Source organism: Alligator mississippiensis, chromosome 9 (assembly GCF_030867095.1).
Source record: "Alligator mississippiensis isolate rAllMis1 chromosome 9, rAllMis1, whole genome shotgun sequence".
In the NCBI taxonomy this organism is placed as follows: Eukaryota; Metazoa; Chordata; order Crocodylia; family Alligatoridae; genus Alligator; species Alligator mississippiensis.
This window is the reverse complement of record NC_081832.1, coordinates 16103900-16120648: the sequence shown is the minus strand read 5'-3', so window position 1 is coordinate 16120648 and position 16749 is coordinate 16103900. Positions and strand designations below refer to the sequence as shown.

Here is a 16749-nt window from a genome sequence, read left to right as displayed (position 1 = left end):
GCGCTGCGCCTGCGCGCTACGGAGCGGACCGTCCCGGTTGCCGTCGCTTCCTGCCCTCGGGGGCGGGGCTTCCTCACAACGGCGGCGGCGGCGGCCGCAGGGCTAGGCCGGGCGCGGTGAGTGCGGTGCTGGGGCGGGGCAGGGGCCGGGGAGGAAGCGCCCTCGCCCTCTTCTCAGTGGCGGCGGCTTCGGGGCCCGGGCGGGGGTGGTGCGGCGACAGGCCCCGGCCTCTGCGAATCGCAAAGCGGGGCTCGTGGGGCCGGGCGGCGGGGACGAAGGCCCGCGGCTTCCCCAGTTGTCGTGGGGGGTGTCCCAGGGTCCTTCCGTGCTCGCGTGGGAATTGTCGCTGACTGTCTGGCCCTGCCCCCTGCGTTGCGGGGCTTTGAGAGCCGCCTGGGTTTGCCCCTCTGGCCCTCTCACCTTTGCAGCCTCCGGTATGTAAGGTGTAGGACAGTGGTTCCCAATCTGTGATGCGCCGACAACCTGTCAGTGGTGCGTGTTAACAGTTTTTTTAAATTATTATTATAATTACTTTATATGACAAAAAATTAAGGTTGCATCGTTTTAAATTAGTGGTGCGCAGTCTGTCAGAGTTTGGGAACCGCTGGTTGAGGAGGGTTGAGCTCGGAGGCTTTGCCTCTCGCTCCCCTGCTCAGTGGCTACTAATGCCCCTTTCCTCCAAGGGTGTTCGGCCCCTTTTTGAAGCTGCTCAGCCTGTGGTGGTGGCAAGTTCCCCATGGTACTGACCCGCTAGTGAGAGAATCTCCTTGTGTTAGTTTTAAACTGACCCTCTGCTCGTTTCACTTTGACTCCTAGTTCTTGTCTTGTGAGAGAGAGCAAATAATAACTCCTTGTTTCCCTTCTGTACTAGTTTGGTGCTGGAAGGACTTTGACAAGGTGAATTCATCGTAAAATTTACATGAATGAATTCACTGGGTGATGTCCCTCTGCGTAGTCCTACCTGTGCCAGTGAATAGCGTCCGTGTGATCAGATCCTGCTGTGTAAATGGTCCACTTGATCCAAAAGTGTCATGGCATTAAAAGCCATCCCCCTTGGAATTGAGATTAAAAGCCTTCCCCTGAGAGATCTTGAACTACACAGCGTGGCCCTACACATGGGAGCTGTGTTGTTTAAGGTATCTTAAAAAAAAAATAAAAATCATCTATTTCCTTGTTGAGGTCAAGGCTTCCATGACACTCATGGACAGAGCTTCAGGTTCAAGGAAGTGCACAATGTCATTAAGAACACTTTCTGTTTGTGTCAAAAAAGAATAATTTTGGTGAGGTGGTGCTGCCATGTACTAAATTTGCATGAATAATAAATCCAAGTCTTAACCAGCATCCGAGCAAGAGGGTATTGTAAACCAGGCTGTTTCATTTTTTTTCCTGCTTGTCGACTCAGATAAATACTGCAGTGACTAGTCTTGTATCAGTCTCTCTTACATTTACTTGCTTCCTGTCTCAGTAACATAAAACATATATCAAATACATTATGACACGCACACCCTTCTCTCATCGTGACACCATCTGGCTGCTTGAATGTGAAGTCATCCTAGAGCAAGTAGCAGAAACATCAGCTGAGAGATGTGGGAGGCCATGGAGAAGTGACTATTAGGTAGCAGATTATATCTTGTAGTTTTTTGTTTTCGTTTTTGGTTTTGTAAATGTCTCATCATTTGTTAGAAGTCTCTCTTACTGAAACCTGCTGCCTTTTCAAGACTATAAATGACTTGGAATTATTTCAGTTAACATATTTGCAATTAAATTAATGGATACTGTTGAATAAGAGTTAATACTTCTTATTACTGAGCCTTCATGATAATAGATGTTCAGTATCTATCCTCCTAGTGACTTAGTAATCATGCAGCGTCTAATTCATCCTAGCCAAAAAGCAGCATCATAGGGACTTGGGTGATAGGACAGCTATGTGTAAGCACATGAATATATGGAGGTTTTAGATTTAAAAGACTATAAATGTAATCACCCTTGCGTATGAGTACTCCAATTTAAACACTAAATATTAAATATTAACGTTTGTTTAAATTAGTAGAACTATAATGGATTCAGTTTTTGCAACCACTTACAAGTAATACTGATGAATTGGCAGAAGGTAAAGGGGCAGTAAACATGATTAAAAAGACTGGGAGGTTGTAAATGTTAATGTCCAAGTAGGGCTAGTGGCAGAGTACATTTTAATTATGACTTAAATCAGCAAACAAGAAACCATTTATAGTTTATTGTAATCTAGTTATACATTTGTGCTACTCTAGATTCTGAAGGAGGGTTTCATTTTCTTGGCACGGTTATCAAACCAAATGTTTTTAAACTAAACAAAATTTGGTATTTCTTTTTTTGCCAAGAAGAAGGATACATTGTTTCCATATATGTTTATTTAAATGCTTAAATAGCTTGAAAAATATTTAGGTAAGTTCCCAGGTTTTGTATATTATTGTATTAGAAAATAGTGAATGATTCATCCCTCAATTGCTAAACTTTTTTTTGTTTAGTATGTCTAGAGGCATTTGGCTGGAAATTGGAATTTAATTAAAATGCATAGAAACAGTTTTAAATGTTTATTAAATAAAAAGTTGCATATGTAAGGGGGAAAGCTTGTTAACTTATTTTTATTTAAAGTAAATTGATGTACTAGGTAAATAAAGGGTAAATTAGTCAGTAAATAGAGAGTATGTCTATATGAGATGCTTTACTGCACAACAGACTAATCTACTAAAGTGTCACCATCTACACATGCACACCATTTACTATGCAGTAAAGTAGTCTACTGCAGTTAGCTACTGCAAATTTGCTCCTGGTCAGCCCTAGCACTAGGGCTGGGATGGGGTAGCTCTGCCCACCCCCGCAGCTCCCAGCTTTAGGCTGTGTGTGTGTGTATGGGGGGGGGGGGGGGGGGTTAGGGTTAGGTGCTGGCCGGGAACTGTCCTGCTGCCAGCCAGCTCTGGGCTGTGGGGGGAAATCCTGCGCAGCCTGGAGCTATCTGGGAGCTGCCCCAGAAGGGACAGTTCCTGGCCAGCCCCCAGCTGCATGGGGAAGCCCTGCTGGGCACTGGGCTTGTACCCATGTGCAGGGGGCTGGAGAGCTCTGCAACAGTAATGGTCTCCTGGTCCCCCCTGCACATCAGGATCCTTCCTGATGTGTACGGGGCAGCAAGACAGCTGCTGCTGCAGCTGACAGCTTTCTTGGCCCCATGCTCCTTGCCAGCCCCTGGGCTAGCATCCTAGGGGAGCCTGGAGCTCCCCCTAGCTGCTGCAGAGTAAGCAGCTCTGTACCAGGCTGCTCCTGCTGGGAGCAGATTTGCTCTCAGGGAAGTCTTCTTGTGCAGTATTTTACTGTGCATTAAACCTTTATATAGCATTAACAGCACATGTAGACACGCCCAGTTAGCGTCAGATTACCGTTCCCCAGATTGTTAAAGATACTTAGGCTCCTAGAGGTGAAGGTAGCTGCTTAGGATTTTTAAAATACTAATCAAGATACCCATGACATATCCTCTGAATTTTCCCTCCTGTTATATTCTCCCTTGTGATTTTTATTTGTAGATGGAAGAGAACAGGGAGTGAGAATTTCTTTTGCTTTTATAGTTCTTAATCATTTTCTAGGGGTGCACCAATAGAGATTTTGGGGGCTGATACCTATGCCCGATATTTAAAGAGACATATTGCCTGATACTGATCCGATTTCTGATACACCTGCCTCCAGCTGGTAAGTCTGGTGTGGTGGAAGGGGAGGGGGGAGGTAAAGGGGGATGGAGGAGCAATCAATGCCCTCCATGGTGAGGGATGGGGCGGGGGCAGGCGCTGCCCAGGTGGCGGGGTGGGGAGCAGAGCCGCAGTTTGTGGGGAAGTGGAGGCGGCTCCTGCTGCTGTTTGTACCCTGGGAGGGCATGGGGGAGGGGGTGCCCGGATCTGTGTGAGGCAGGGCAGGCTGGGGCCAGGGCTGCATGAGGCTCTTCTCGGCAGGGACTCAGCTTGGAGTGGGTGCCAGTGGCACTGGGAGGATGGTGGATCCTCCCCAGATTTTACCACCGTTCTGCTCCCAGCACAGCCACTGCCAGCTGCAGTCCTGGCTCAGTGCCCCTCCTCCATCTGGGGCTGTGCCAGGTGGCTGGTGATAGCGGCACTGGGAGCAGAGCAGCAGTGAAGTTTGGGGTGGATGCAGCATCCTCCCAGGGTTGCTGGTGCCTGCTCCAAGCCCAGTCCCTGCTGAGAAGAGCCTAGCTACAGCCCACCTCATGCAGATCCGGGGGGTAGATGCCCCCCTGTGCCCTCCTGGGGTGCGAGCAGCAGTGGAAGCTGCCTCCCTTTCCCTCCTCCTCCCCACGAGCTGTGGCTCTGGACCCCACACCATGCCTAGGCAGTGCCTGCCCCCTCCCTCACCGTGGGGGGCGTGGATCTGCCCCCTCCCCCCTCTCCTTCCACCACACTGGACTGACCAGCTGGAGGCAGCTCTCCATGCTGCCGGCTCTGCTCCTTGCTGCCTGAGTGCTGTGCTGTGGCTTCGCACAGCACGGGCATTTATCGGCCAAATTATCGGCTCCATCGGGCCGATATTTGATGCAGCCAGTTTTCTTTGTATCTGTATGAATCCAATATCAGACCAATGTATCGGTGCACCTCTATCATTTTCTCAACCTTGAATGAATTAACCCAACTAAAGAAAATATGGGTTCTACATTGGTTAGCTGGAAGCAACAACACACTGAAAGTACTTCTGTTTGGAAGAATGTAAACACCAGAATGTAAATTGTTTCACTACAAAGACAGAAAATAATTCAGCCCCTGTAACTGCTATTGATGAAGACAGAGTTGGTGTCCTTACTCTGAATCTGCATATAATTAAAAATTAATAGCCTTGTCTCATTAAAATGTGAGGAAGACTCATCATCACTGTAAAGTGTTTAAATAATAGCTATGTATTAGAACATTTAAGCACTAGTGAAGTTGTTGCAATTTCAAAATTAATTTAAAACAAGTTTTTTGGAGGTTTTTTATTTGTTTGTTTTCATGTATTGCATTCAAACTAAACACACAGGCTTGTTCTTAACACTTATTTATATCTAACTGGGGACAGGTAATTGCAGAAGGGGCATGGGATAACTAGTTTGGGGGGTAAAATGCTAATAACGGATAGTTACTCTGAAATACTGTGGTGTAACAATGTTCAGTTGAAAACGGGGAAAAATTTGGACAGAACATCTGGTAGAACTTACTAATACTGGGACCTGGCTTGCTATTATCACTACATTATCACCTTGACAGGAAAAGGCAGCAAAAGTGACACTAGAACAGTTCTTAAGCCATGGTTTACCAGTGGCCTGCAAAAAGGTGACTGGTATAGGGCTCCTCTACATTACAGGGTTGCTGCTGCCATAGTTATGCCAGGAGAGTCCCCAGTAGAGATGTAGTGTATATGTCCAGAGGCAGCAATGACCCTTCCATTTTTAAGTATTTCATAATTCTTCCTGAATTTGCTTGCAGCTGTTTTTTTTTACAATGATTTGTGCTTTCTACGTGCAGTTTTATAACTGGGTTTACTTCTAGTAAGTTATGTTGTTTCTGGACAATCATTTCAACCTTTGTTTCAGTGTACTGCTTGCCTCTGGTTTTTGTGGGTTTTCTTCTTACATGATTTCTCTGCTTTCAGCATTATATGGTAACTTGTCAACAATTGGGCATCCTGATGATGAAAACAGAAGCCAAGGATGGAGAAGAGGAAAGTCTGCAGACAGCTTTTAAAAAGCTAAGAGTTGATACAGCAAGGTTAGTATACAGCAGAGTGCTAATGGGGCTGGACTGCTGGAGAACTACTCTATAAATAAATTCCGGATGAGCTGAGGTAGATGCTGAATGATTTTGTAGTACAATCCTTAAGTCTAGTTTGACAATCTGAAATTGGGGGGAGGGTTATTTTTCAGCAGGTTTTCATGGTTTAGAGAATGGTATACTTTGTACCTATGTTTTTAATGCAATAACAGCTGGGCTACCAGTGATCAAGAGCTCTAGCATTTGGCTTCTCATGTGAAGTGACTGGTTTGCCTCCAGTTGCCAGAAGGCATGTCCACATCACTGGACTACTAGCACTGTAATTAGTCTATACTGGCAGTGCCAGTTATGCAGCCACTCATGGTGGTGGATTCCTATCTCATTCCTAGAAATGAGTGATTTATTTTTCATGTCAATACTGGGGCTCTTGTTATGGTGACATGGGAAAACCGCCACGGTACTCTGCTCTCTGGGGCAGTATTTGCAAACCTTTGTTTTGAACAGAACACATTGAAATGGAAGGTGTTGTGCATAGGACTTCTTGTTACCTGTAAGATCCGTAAAATGGTATTTACTGCACTACCTAATGCTCTACTAGAGCAAAAGGAGTTTTCGCCTTCAGTTTTTAATGCGACACCCCTCTACTACTTGATTGACCTTTGTATCCAAACTTTACTCAAGCCTGGTCAGCTCTAGATTTCACCTTCTGTTACAGCTGTCCAGCCTTCCAGTGTGAGCCCCTGTTGCAGATAGCTTACACCAGGGGTAGGCAGTGTTTTTTGGCCAGAGTGCCAGAACTCCCCCAAAATGCCTACCTTGGAAGGTGCTGGAGTGCTGGCATGTCAGAAAAACAAAATGAGGGCAGGGGGTACATGGCAGGATGCCCTGCTTGTGCCCTCTTCCCCCCAGCCTTGCTACCCCTTGCTCCCCACCCAAAGCCCCTGCCCCCCAGCCTGGGTTCTGTACCTCTCAGCAGCTACCCAGAACCTGGGCCAGTTGTAAACATCTGCTGCCTCTCTGCCCTGGCCCCAGCTGCATCCCAGCCCCGGCGAGGCAGCACATACCGGCAATGCTTCCTGCTGTGCTGCCCTCACCGCTTCTGCAAAGCAGCGTTGGAACCCGGCACAGTGCAGGTTGCAGAAAGCTGCCTGCTCCCAGCTCCCCGCTGCCTGGCCACATTTCCCCTGTGTGCATGGGAGCAGTGTAGGCAGCAGTGCAGAGTTGTGCCCCTTGCTGCTGCCCCCACCTCCAGGGGAAGTGTGGAAAGGCAGCAGGGAGCCCTGTGTACCCGCTCAGTCCCAGTACCACCCCCCCCCCCCCCCAGCCCTGTGGTAAAGGCGGGGGGCAGCATGCAGCCCAACCCCCTGCTCTGTGGCAGGGAACGAGCTGGTGCTGAGTGCAGGGGAAAAATGGCCCCTTCCCCACCCCATGGCCGGCGCTCCCTGCTGCAGCTGCTGTCAGTCCATGCTGGACTGTCCTGAGCAGGCACAGGCAGCCCTATGTGGGCTGCAAGCAGCTGCAGCGTACGGTGCTGGGCATGGGGCAAGGGAGGGGCCGCTTTTCCCATGCTCAGCACCAGGTTGTAACCCGTCCCCGCTGCCAGCCTGGGCCCTGTGCCAGCTCTGGGCTTGCCCGTTGGGGCTGCTCCGCAGCGGTAGCAGCTGCGGCCCCCGCACTTGCTACGCTGAGCAGCATTTGCCACCGCCACCTCTGGGCTGCCCAGCACGCGAGCTCCAGGCGGGCAGCAGCAGCAAACACTGCCTGGCACGGCAAGTGGGGGGGCCACAGCTGCTGCCACTGTGGCGCAGTCCTGACAGGTGAGCCTGGAGCCCGTGTGGGGCCCAGGCTGGCTGCGGGGGCAGGTTACAAGCTCGTGCTAAGCGTGGGAAAAGTGGCCCCTTCCCCATCCCGTGTCCTGCACCCTGCACTGTAGTTGCTCACAGCCCGCATGAGGCTGCCTGTGCCTGCTCAGGACAGCCCCGTGCGGGCTGCAAGCAGCCGCAGCAGGGAGCACCAGCCATGTGGCAGGGGAGGGGCCACTTTTCCCCAGGTTCCTTCCTCCCCCCCCCCCTTTTACCTGAGGTTCCGGCACTGGTGCAGCTGAGGAGCTACTTGGTCCCAGGCCAGAAGCCCCTGCTAGGGCTTCTGGCTGGGGGGGTGGGGCTGGGCAGGCCCTGCTGTTGTGGGAGCCTGCCGGGCTTCCCCTGGGTCCTAATGCTCCTGGTTCCTGTAATTTTTGGCAGGAACCAAAGACAGATAAATATTAATTTTCTAAGTTTTTTTTAGGGGCCCCACAGGCCACATGGATGGCCTATCTGCCCCAAGGGCTGTATTTTGCCCACCCCTGAGCTACCCAGAGCTGGGGCCTGCTGAAGCCAGGAGACTGCAAATAATTGCTACCTCCCAGGCCCCAATGCGTGCCGAGGAAAATGGCCTCGTGTGCCATGCTCGGCATGCATGCTGGGAGTTGCCGACCCCTGGCTTACACCAATGTAGTGTAACGTGCTAACACAAGCTACACTTATTGAAAACAGACTGATCTACCCTTGTGTAAATAATGCTGCAGAGCATCTGTGCAAGCTGTGTGTTTGCACTGCTGATTGAAATAAAGGAGTAGACAAGGCTTTAGTTGGTTTCAAGCTGGTTAGGTGAGTCAGGAAGCCTCCCAGAGCCTTTCAGTCCTGTATCAGTACAGTTTACTGGGATCAATAAAAATCTGACATCCTACTTCCTCTGCCCAGGACCCTCTCTTTAGAATGCTTTACCTTTTCTGATATGGTTCTTCAGAGCAAGGATGGTTTTTTCTCTCACACAGCCTTCAATTGAGTGGTCTCTGTTTCTTGATAATTCCCTATAATTCTAGTATATTTGCCTCTCTTAAATAACCACTGGCTCTCACCTAGGACAAGGGGGTATGGACTGAATTCCACTTTACAGAAATTTGCCTCCCCCAGCATAAACAATATAGTGCAAAATGATTCATTGGGTAACTGAAACCAGTGTATCAAGACTCAGCATAGAATACCCTCTGGACTAATACAGCTGTCTTAAAATGGAGGGTTTTGGATAGATTTGTAGTATCCTGCCTTAATTCATGGAAACACAGTGAGCAAATGAACATACTGCACATGTTGAGCAGTTTTATTTCAACAATATCTATATTTGCTGTAACAAATTAATAGATTAAAAATTGGAAGTTGTTACAGCTCTCTTCAGTATGATGAAATGTTTCAAAGCTTATAACTTCAAGTGCTTGGCAAATAACTAATGAGACCTGAAAGTAAAGATTCTTAGAACGTGGTGATTTTCAGGTAAAATACTTCCAATCTGAATTGTCATCCTGACTGTAACACTGATTCCGTGTATTCCCTTCTCTGACTCATTTCTGTTCTCTATGCTCATTTTATTCTCTGTGTAGAAATATGTGCTTTGTCTTCATTTTAAAGTACTTAAGAGTAAAATATTGTTCAAACTAATTTTCACAGAGTCTTCTAATGTTGGAGTGTAGTAAAATGTGTCTAGCAATTTTATATTGTGTGTGTTAGGAGAAGCCTAAAATAGCAAAGGATAAGACCATTTTGGTAAGCTTGGAATAGCCGTAACTCGGTCTTGGTGAAAACATGACTGAATAGTACTTGGACTTTCCACAAAAGTCCCATCTAATGAAACCAAAGTGCAAAGATGATCGGTAGATTGGATACTGAAAAACTGTAGGGAACAGAGCTGTGATGAACACTGGAGTGGAAGGAATGAATCATACTTGTGACTAAGGGAAATGAGGTTATTGTATCATAAATTCCTATTAGTCTCATGTCATGGCAGTAGCTCAGAGCTGTCTTGTTTGTCAAGTGAGCTGAACATTTTAGCCTGATGTTATGTAATCTCCTCCTGAAAACAGACTGAGCACGGATCCTATTGGCTGAGCTTTTTTTTCTTCTGGTTAAGCTTTACTGATGCCTAGGGGTGCACCAATATAGACTTTTGGGGCCAATACCAATAGCCAGGTTTTAAGGAGGCATATCAGCCAATACCAGTCTGACTTCTGATATAGAATGGAGAGCTGCATGCAGCTGGTAAGTCTGTTGTGGTGGAAGGGGAGTGGAGAGAGAAGGGGCACGGGGGAATCAGATCAAGGTCCCCAAGGTGAGGGAGCGAGTGGGACTGGGGCAGGCGTTACCCAGCCGGGGCTGGGCATGGGATGGAGCCACTGCTTCTCCAGGGGGCATGGGGAGGGTGGGGCAGCTCCCGCTACTGCACGGGGGTGGGGTGTGCATGTGCGCCCTGGATCTGCACTGGGCAGGCTGCTGCTAGGGGTGAGGAGGAGGAGGGGCTGGGCTGGGCTTGGGGTGGGCGGTGGTGGCACTGGGAGGGGGCTACAGGGAGGTGGCTGCAGCCACCCCAAAATTTGTTGTAGCCCCCCTCCCCAGCCTCCACTCCCAGTGCCAGCACTGGGAGCACAACTTGGCCCAGCCCCTGCTATGAAGAACCTGGCACAGTCCTGGCCCCAGCGCACAGCTGCAGCCTGCCCCGCGCAGATCCAGGGGGCACACTCCTCCCTCTTCCTCCCGCCCAATGCCTTCCTCCTCCCCCCCCCCCCCCCGCCCCGACAAGTCATGCCTCCATCCCACGCCCACCCTACACCGGCTGGGCAGTGCCTGCCCCAGTCCCACTCATCGTGGGGGTCTTGATCTGTTTCTCCCGCCCCCCACGCACCTTCCCCTTCTACCATAACAGACTTACCAGCTGCATGTAGCTAGGCTGTGCTCCTCACCACCTATGTGCTGTGCTGCAGCTGCGCGCATGCACAGGCCATTTATGTATCAGCCAGATTGGGCCAATTTCTAATACAGCCCATTTTCTTTATATTGGTGCCGATCCAATATTGGACCAATGTATTGGTGCACCTCTACTGATACCCCACTGACTGCCCAAGGTCTGTCCTCTAACCCTTCTGCTTTACTGTGACATTTTATCTTCTTGTCTTTAAACTGCAACTCAACCCCAGCTCTTTGCTGCGTTTAACTAAGGAATGACTGATTTTCTTCATGTTATACCACTAATAGACTGCACATCACGCTCCCCTTGGTGTTCCCAGCCGTGTCTCTCTTCTCTGCTGTTTTTTATGGAAGGGTGTACACAAAAGGTTTCTTGAGCTGGTGAAAGTGTGCACACACTTTCCCAACCTGACTTTTTCAGAACAAAGGGACTTCCCAGGAGATTGCAGACATGGGCCTAAACTTTCAAATTTGCAAGTCTAATTTGCACATATCTGCTGAGTAACTGTGTACACAATAGTAGTAATTGTTAAGTGTGTTCAACTTTGAAAATGTGGGTCTGAGAGCTAAGTAAATCTTCCAGGGCCCTGAGACTGTAATATGCTATAACTCCGTAGCTCCTTTGGCTATGCTTGTAATGCTGCAAAGAGTTTCTTGTAGTTGGTTCTCTTCCTGGACACAGACACTAGTACTGTATTTCTAGTTAAATATTCCTTAGCTATAAATATGTTTTGTTTATGTAAAGGAAAGACTGGCTTTTTTATCTGTCCATCTGAAAAAGAGGCATTTTCTTCAGAGTCGGTTTCTCTGGGAAAATTATAGTAGTTGTGGTTAAAAGCTAGATGCCAAACAGCAGCCACTTCAGTTACTTTTTTAAATCAATTTTCAGTAAGTGAGAGAATGATGTGTTTAGTATTTAATCACACTTCAAAGAAACCTGCATAGAAAACCTTTCCATACCCCCCCCACTTCTCCCAAGTCCAGTTTTCACCTCTATCTATACCAGCAAATTTGTTCCTTTTCATCATCCATAGAATCCATTTTCCCCACCTTCCCCTCTTTACTCAGGCTGGGTTTTTTTCTATATAATCAGATTTGTTCAGCTCAGATTTTGTGCAATATCAGTGGAAATTGCAAGAAAAGACAAAGGAACAAGCTCTCCCTCCCTCACACCCCCTTCTTTTGTCTTCCCCATCCTATATTTCACATCCACACTCAAGACTTATGGGGAGTATTTCTCAACATTTGGTTTACCCTTCTGCATTAAGGACCAGAGGCAGTAAAGGCATAGTTGTATTAGTCCAGAGGTACTAACCAATCTTAGTTGCTCCCCTCCTGCCTTCCCCCCCTACCTGGCACTTTGGACTTCTAAAATACTTGTACCATTGTTCATTAGTCGAAAAAACAGCTGTATTTTACTGCTGATGGGTGAGCCCCCATGTGCCAAAGTGCTTTGGTATCCTCTGTACTTACCAAAAAAAAAAATCATCAGTGTAAAAATGGATGAGCTTTCCTCATTTAATAGCGAAATCAGAAAACAATCATTGATTGGTAAATGCAGTGTTATGGTTAATCTATCTAGATGTCCTGGTCCCCAGCTAGACCAGAACAAAAGCTTTAGGGGGAAAAAAGCTGGATTCTCTTAAAACCCTCTTCCTTTCAGTATTTGTAATATGTCTTCAATCCCTCTATACCAGAGCATTGTTATAGAGTATTTGGCTGTGCTTAACTTGTAACACTTGGGTTTTGTACAGCTGCAGTATAGAATTTAGCCATGGTAAAAGTCCTTAAAAACTCATGTAGACTATTCCCTATTGTATCTTTAATGTTTTCCCTATCCATACTAAGCTGGAAATCTCATTTCTGGTTTTCAGTTTGTAACAGCTTTATTTAGCAACCCATGCAAACTGCAACTACTAGAATATTATTTTATATTAATTTTACAGTGCCAGAATGGGTGCTATGTACTTTACAGAGCAAGTGGAAAAATCATGTTCTGTTTTCTGAAGAACTTGAACATTAGGACTGTGCAAAGCTTTAGTCCCTGATTTGATTCAGTGGCCAAATCTCCAAATCGAACCAAAGAACCCTTTAATCCAGGGGTGGGCAAAATGCGGCCCACAGGCCAGATGCGGCCTGTCAGGCCATTCTATCCTGAGAAGATAGGATAGAAGATAGGATCTGCCGGGGCAGATAAATAAATTAATATTTTTCTGCCCCTGGCTCCCTGTCATGTGGCCCTAGATGGCTTGACAAAACTCAGTAAGCAGCCCTCCACCCAAAATAATTGTCTGCCCCTGCTTTAATATCTCTGAATTGATTCATAAAGATTCAATGATTTGGACAGACATGGCTTTAAATGTTTTTTCTACATACCTCTAGGTAGCAGGCAACTCATCAGCGCTGCAATGCTGGGGTGCATGGAGTGTCCCACAGAAGTGTGGGGGGATCCCCAGCATGCTCGGCAGCAGACCCAGAAGCACTTCCAGCTCACTTCCAGGTCTGCCAGGGAGCGTGCGGCGCCCCTCCTGGGTCAGGGGGGACACCCAGGGTCCCCCTGTGGCCAATTGCTGAGCCAGGGGGGCCCTCAACGCATCCTCCAGTGGACTTGAAAGTGGACCAGAAGTATTTCCGGTCCACTTCTGGGTTCGCCGCCAAGCACGTGGAGGGCCCCACCCCCACTTCTGTGGGACACTCCATGCACCCCAGCATCGCAGCATTCACAAGCTATGCTGGTACCTTGAGGTATGTAGAAAAAACATTTAAAGCTGTGTCTATGTGCAAATCGCTGATTCTCTGAATCAGCATCAAATCTTCAGATTCAGCTGAATCGAATCAGGGACAGTGATCTGAATCAACAAATCAAATCGCTGTCCCTGATTTGGGCCAAATCCGAATCGAATAGGGCCCGCTTCGCACACCCCTATTGAACATTATGTGGCTTGAGTAGTGAAAAGATGCGTGAGAGGGGAAAATGTTACTACAGTACAAATGTTACTACAGAACAATGGTACAAGTATTTGATTATTTAATTTATGTATGTTCACCACAGAATGTTAACCTATTAAGACTTAGAACACTTGTATTTTCCCTGTTTTAATGGTTCAGTGGTCAAGGAGGGTTGAAAGAATGACTTCTAAGAGATCCTCTGCAAGCAGTTTGCTTCAGGCAGTACTGTTTACATAAAATGAGCAAGTTTTGGGAAAGGAGATTCAAAACTTCTCCAGTGTACTTTGACATATGTTCTTTTTTCTCATTTTTTGCATTAATTCATGGGACTATTATACATTCTCTTTCAGCTCTATTGCTGCCCTTTCTGTGAAGGGTGAAGGGACAAGTACAAGAGCATTGGTTAGAACAACTACTGATGAAAGCAAACCCAAGACCACGTGTGCCTCTAAAGAAACTTGGCATGGGTAAGAGCAACCTGTGATTGACAAGACTTGGAAATGTGAACACACTGGGCTGAAATCTAGTACCTGATTCTGTTGCTGATTTAGGATCCTCAGCACATTTGTTTGCAAAATGTTTTGCCTTTTTCCATTTCTCTTTTTAAATTACTGGATTTCCTTGCCCAGCAACAACTAATATTGTTTCTAAAACTACAAAATTCAAGTGAAATATTTCTCTGTTGTGTGTGAAGCTCTAAGCACTTCAGCCACATCTGGGTTGAGAAATGAAGTATACATGTATCCAATAAGCTGCTATTGTAGTATGTGTCACTTTAAACCATGAATGCCATTACATAATCACTCAGCATCCTGTCTACATCTATGTTCTGTCTCTGAGTCTCCTGCCTCTGTTTCCTCTAATGTTTTGTGTGTACTTCATGCTTTACATTTTCAAATGATAGCTACAGTATTAGTTTATCCTTCTCCCATTCTTGATTTGCTATTATTTCTGTGCTGCTCCTGTGCTAGCATGAAAGACAACTTTTCCTAAGTACCCTTTTTACCTCCTACATTCCCTCTTAAAAAATCCTATTCATTCATTCATTTAGCAGCCTGTCCTAATTCACAGAAGTGGAAGAGTACTTGCAACTGGCAACTGAATAAAACTCCCTTGTGTATTTTCTACTGTTAGGTCTATGAGGAAACCTTCAAGAGGAGCAGTGAGAACCCAGCGCCGCAGGCGTTCCAAGTCTCCAATTCTTCCTCCTAAGTTTATTCACTGCAGTACCAAACCACCTTCCACATGCAGCCAGTTAGTATGCAAGAGCCCAGCTGACCCTCTGGACAAAGCAAAGGAATTCTGTATAAAGGAACAATCCAATCCTCATGTCAATGATGCTGGCCTCAAAGGAGTTGGTACCGAGTCTTTGGTGGCTTTTGTTACAGAGCAAGTGCCAGAAAACAAATTGAATAATTCTCCTGCTGCCATTTCTCTAACAGTCAAAGCAAGTTTAAAGACCACAGATCTTTCTGACTTTCAGGCTGTGTCCAAGCAAAGCATGAGCAAGCCATGTGCGTGCATGGACAAGATCTGCCAGTGTAGGCGGTGGCAAGACATGGAAGTGTACAAATTCTCCGGCTTGCAGAACACTCTCCCACTGCCACCTGAGAGAAGAACAGTCACTGAGGACCACTCTCAGCCTTTGGCATCCCGAACTCCTTCAAGCTCTCCACGATCTTGCTCTGAGCAAGCCAGGGCCTATGTGGATGATGTGACTATTGAAGATCTTTCAGGATACTTGGAATATTACTTGTATATTCCAAAGAAAATGTCTCACATGGCAGAGATGATGTATACCTGACTGCAATGGGCATTTAATACTGAAGGGGGTTTTGGTTGAAATCGACCATTGGTCACTCTCCACATAAGCAACTCACTCTCTGCTCACTGTGCTTGCAATAAAAACACTTCTTAGCATCTCAGCTAACTTGTGTTATTGACATGAGACAACTTAATTTCAAAATGATACGATTTAGACCCCAGTGAGTTTGGTTAGGGAATGTCCTCCCATATTTGCTTAAGGTATGGTGAATTTGGGAAGCTGTGTGGTAATTAAAGATAATATTTTAAAGAAGAAAAAAGCAGTTGGGATTTACTGCAGAGAACCCTATGTGATCAAGCTTCTCCATTTGAGAAGTCTGATGCAGTTTCTCACCTGAAGTCTTTTTTACACTGGGTTGCAACTCAGTCTGTGGTGGACTCAAGAGCAGGGTCTTGCTGGTAGGCTGGTCCATCCTGTCTCGCCAGATTACAAGAGCATTTTAAATGTAGAGCTTCTATCCCACTCTTCTTCATCCTCTTTCTACCTCTTGCTCTAGCCACTGTGGATACCTGCATTTGTGTTTTTGGAGGGGGGCAACATTTTTCATGTTTGTCTGAAGAAAGGCTTTGTTTCTTTCTGTCCTCCTCCTCTCTCCCTGCAGTTCCTCATCTTCCAGGCTAGTATATTATCAAGTACTGGTGTGTAACGTTGGAAGTGATACTGATGGACCAGGCTACCAAATCCAAAGCATAAAGAATGTAAAGGAAACTGAAGAGGCATGTGATTTCCAGTAGATTGTGCATATTTGCCTACAGAAGGAGAAATAGATGGCTTTATCTTGAATGGTGTTTCCTCATTATGTTAATAACCAAAAAAAAAAAAAAGCAATGGATGAGATGATTTGATTCTCCTGTGCAAAATACTACTTTAAAAGAAGTAGCTAAAAGCCAGAGACCGCATTTTCCAAGTTCTCTAATATGCTTTGCAGTGTACCTGTTCATCCTGTTACACTTTAAACACCTCTTTTTCCTGCTTCCTACTGTTGAGTTCTTACTATGAATTGAGATCTAACAGATGTTCAGGCTTCCACTTGCATGTGAGTGAGTTGCAGAGCAGGGGACAGCTTGAGCCTTTCCATTGTCTGTAGTCTTTTCCTCCCTTTTACTAAACTATGGGTGCATCTATGTGTTTATTAATGCACTGTAATTATGGCACATTTTTAGTACCTGTAATAACAAGTACTAAATGTGCTGTAACTGGTGCTACTGCACATTAGTGCAGATGAATGCTTTTTGTGTGATGCTTAATGCCCATTGGACTAATCTGTGCATTAGCACACTTCTTGCCAGCCACACTGATGCGCAGTAGAATTAGTTGGGTGGGCATTAAGTGTCTCATAAATGTGCCCTATGAGTAGTGTCTTGCCCCAGGGGCAGTGTTGGAGTCAGTGGTCTCCTCTACATCTTTCTTGCAGAAGGGA

General features: G+C 46.5%; 1 protein-coding gene across 3 annotated transcripts; it reads left to right on the top strand.

The window, feature by feature from the left end:
- Window positions 1-33: 33 nt before the first annotated feature.
- OSER1 (oxidative stress responsive serine rich 1) lies at window positions 34-15429 on the top strand. 3 transcript variants are annotated; one of them, XM_019484561.1, is made up of 5 exons: window positions 34-116; window positions 1466-1615; window positions 5662-5777; window positions 13855-13971; window positions 14639-15429. In XM_019484561.1, exons 3-5 carry the CDS (start codon window positions 5668-5670, stop codon window positions 15306-15308), a joined length of 897 nt encoding a protein of 298 aa, XP_019340106.1. In that variant the 5' UTR covers window positions 34-116; window positions 1466-1615; window positions 5662-5667; the 3' UTR covers window positions 15309-15429. The 3 variants fall into 3 exon arrangements, with proteins under 3 accessions (XP_019340106.1, XP_014465178.1, XP_019340107.1); XM_014609692.2 differs by lacking the exon at window positions 1466-1615 and having other exon boundaries at window positions 37-116; XM_019484562.1 differs by lacking the exons at window positions 34-116; window positions 1466-1615 and adding an exon at window positions 3618-3720.
- The last annotated feature ends 1320 nt before the right edge of the window (window positions 15430-16749 follow it).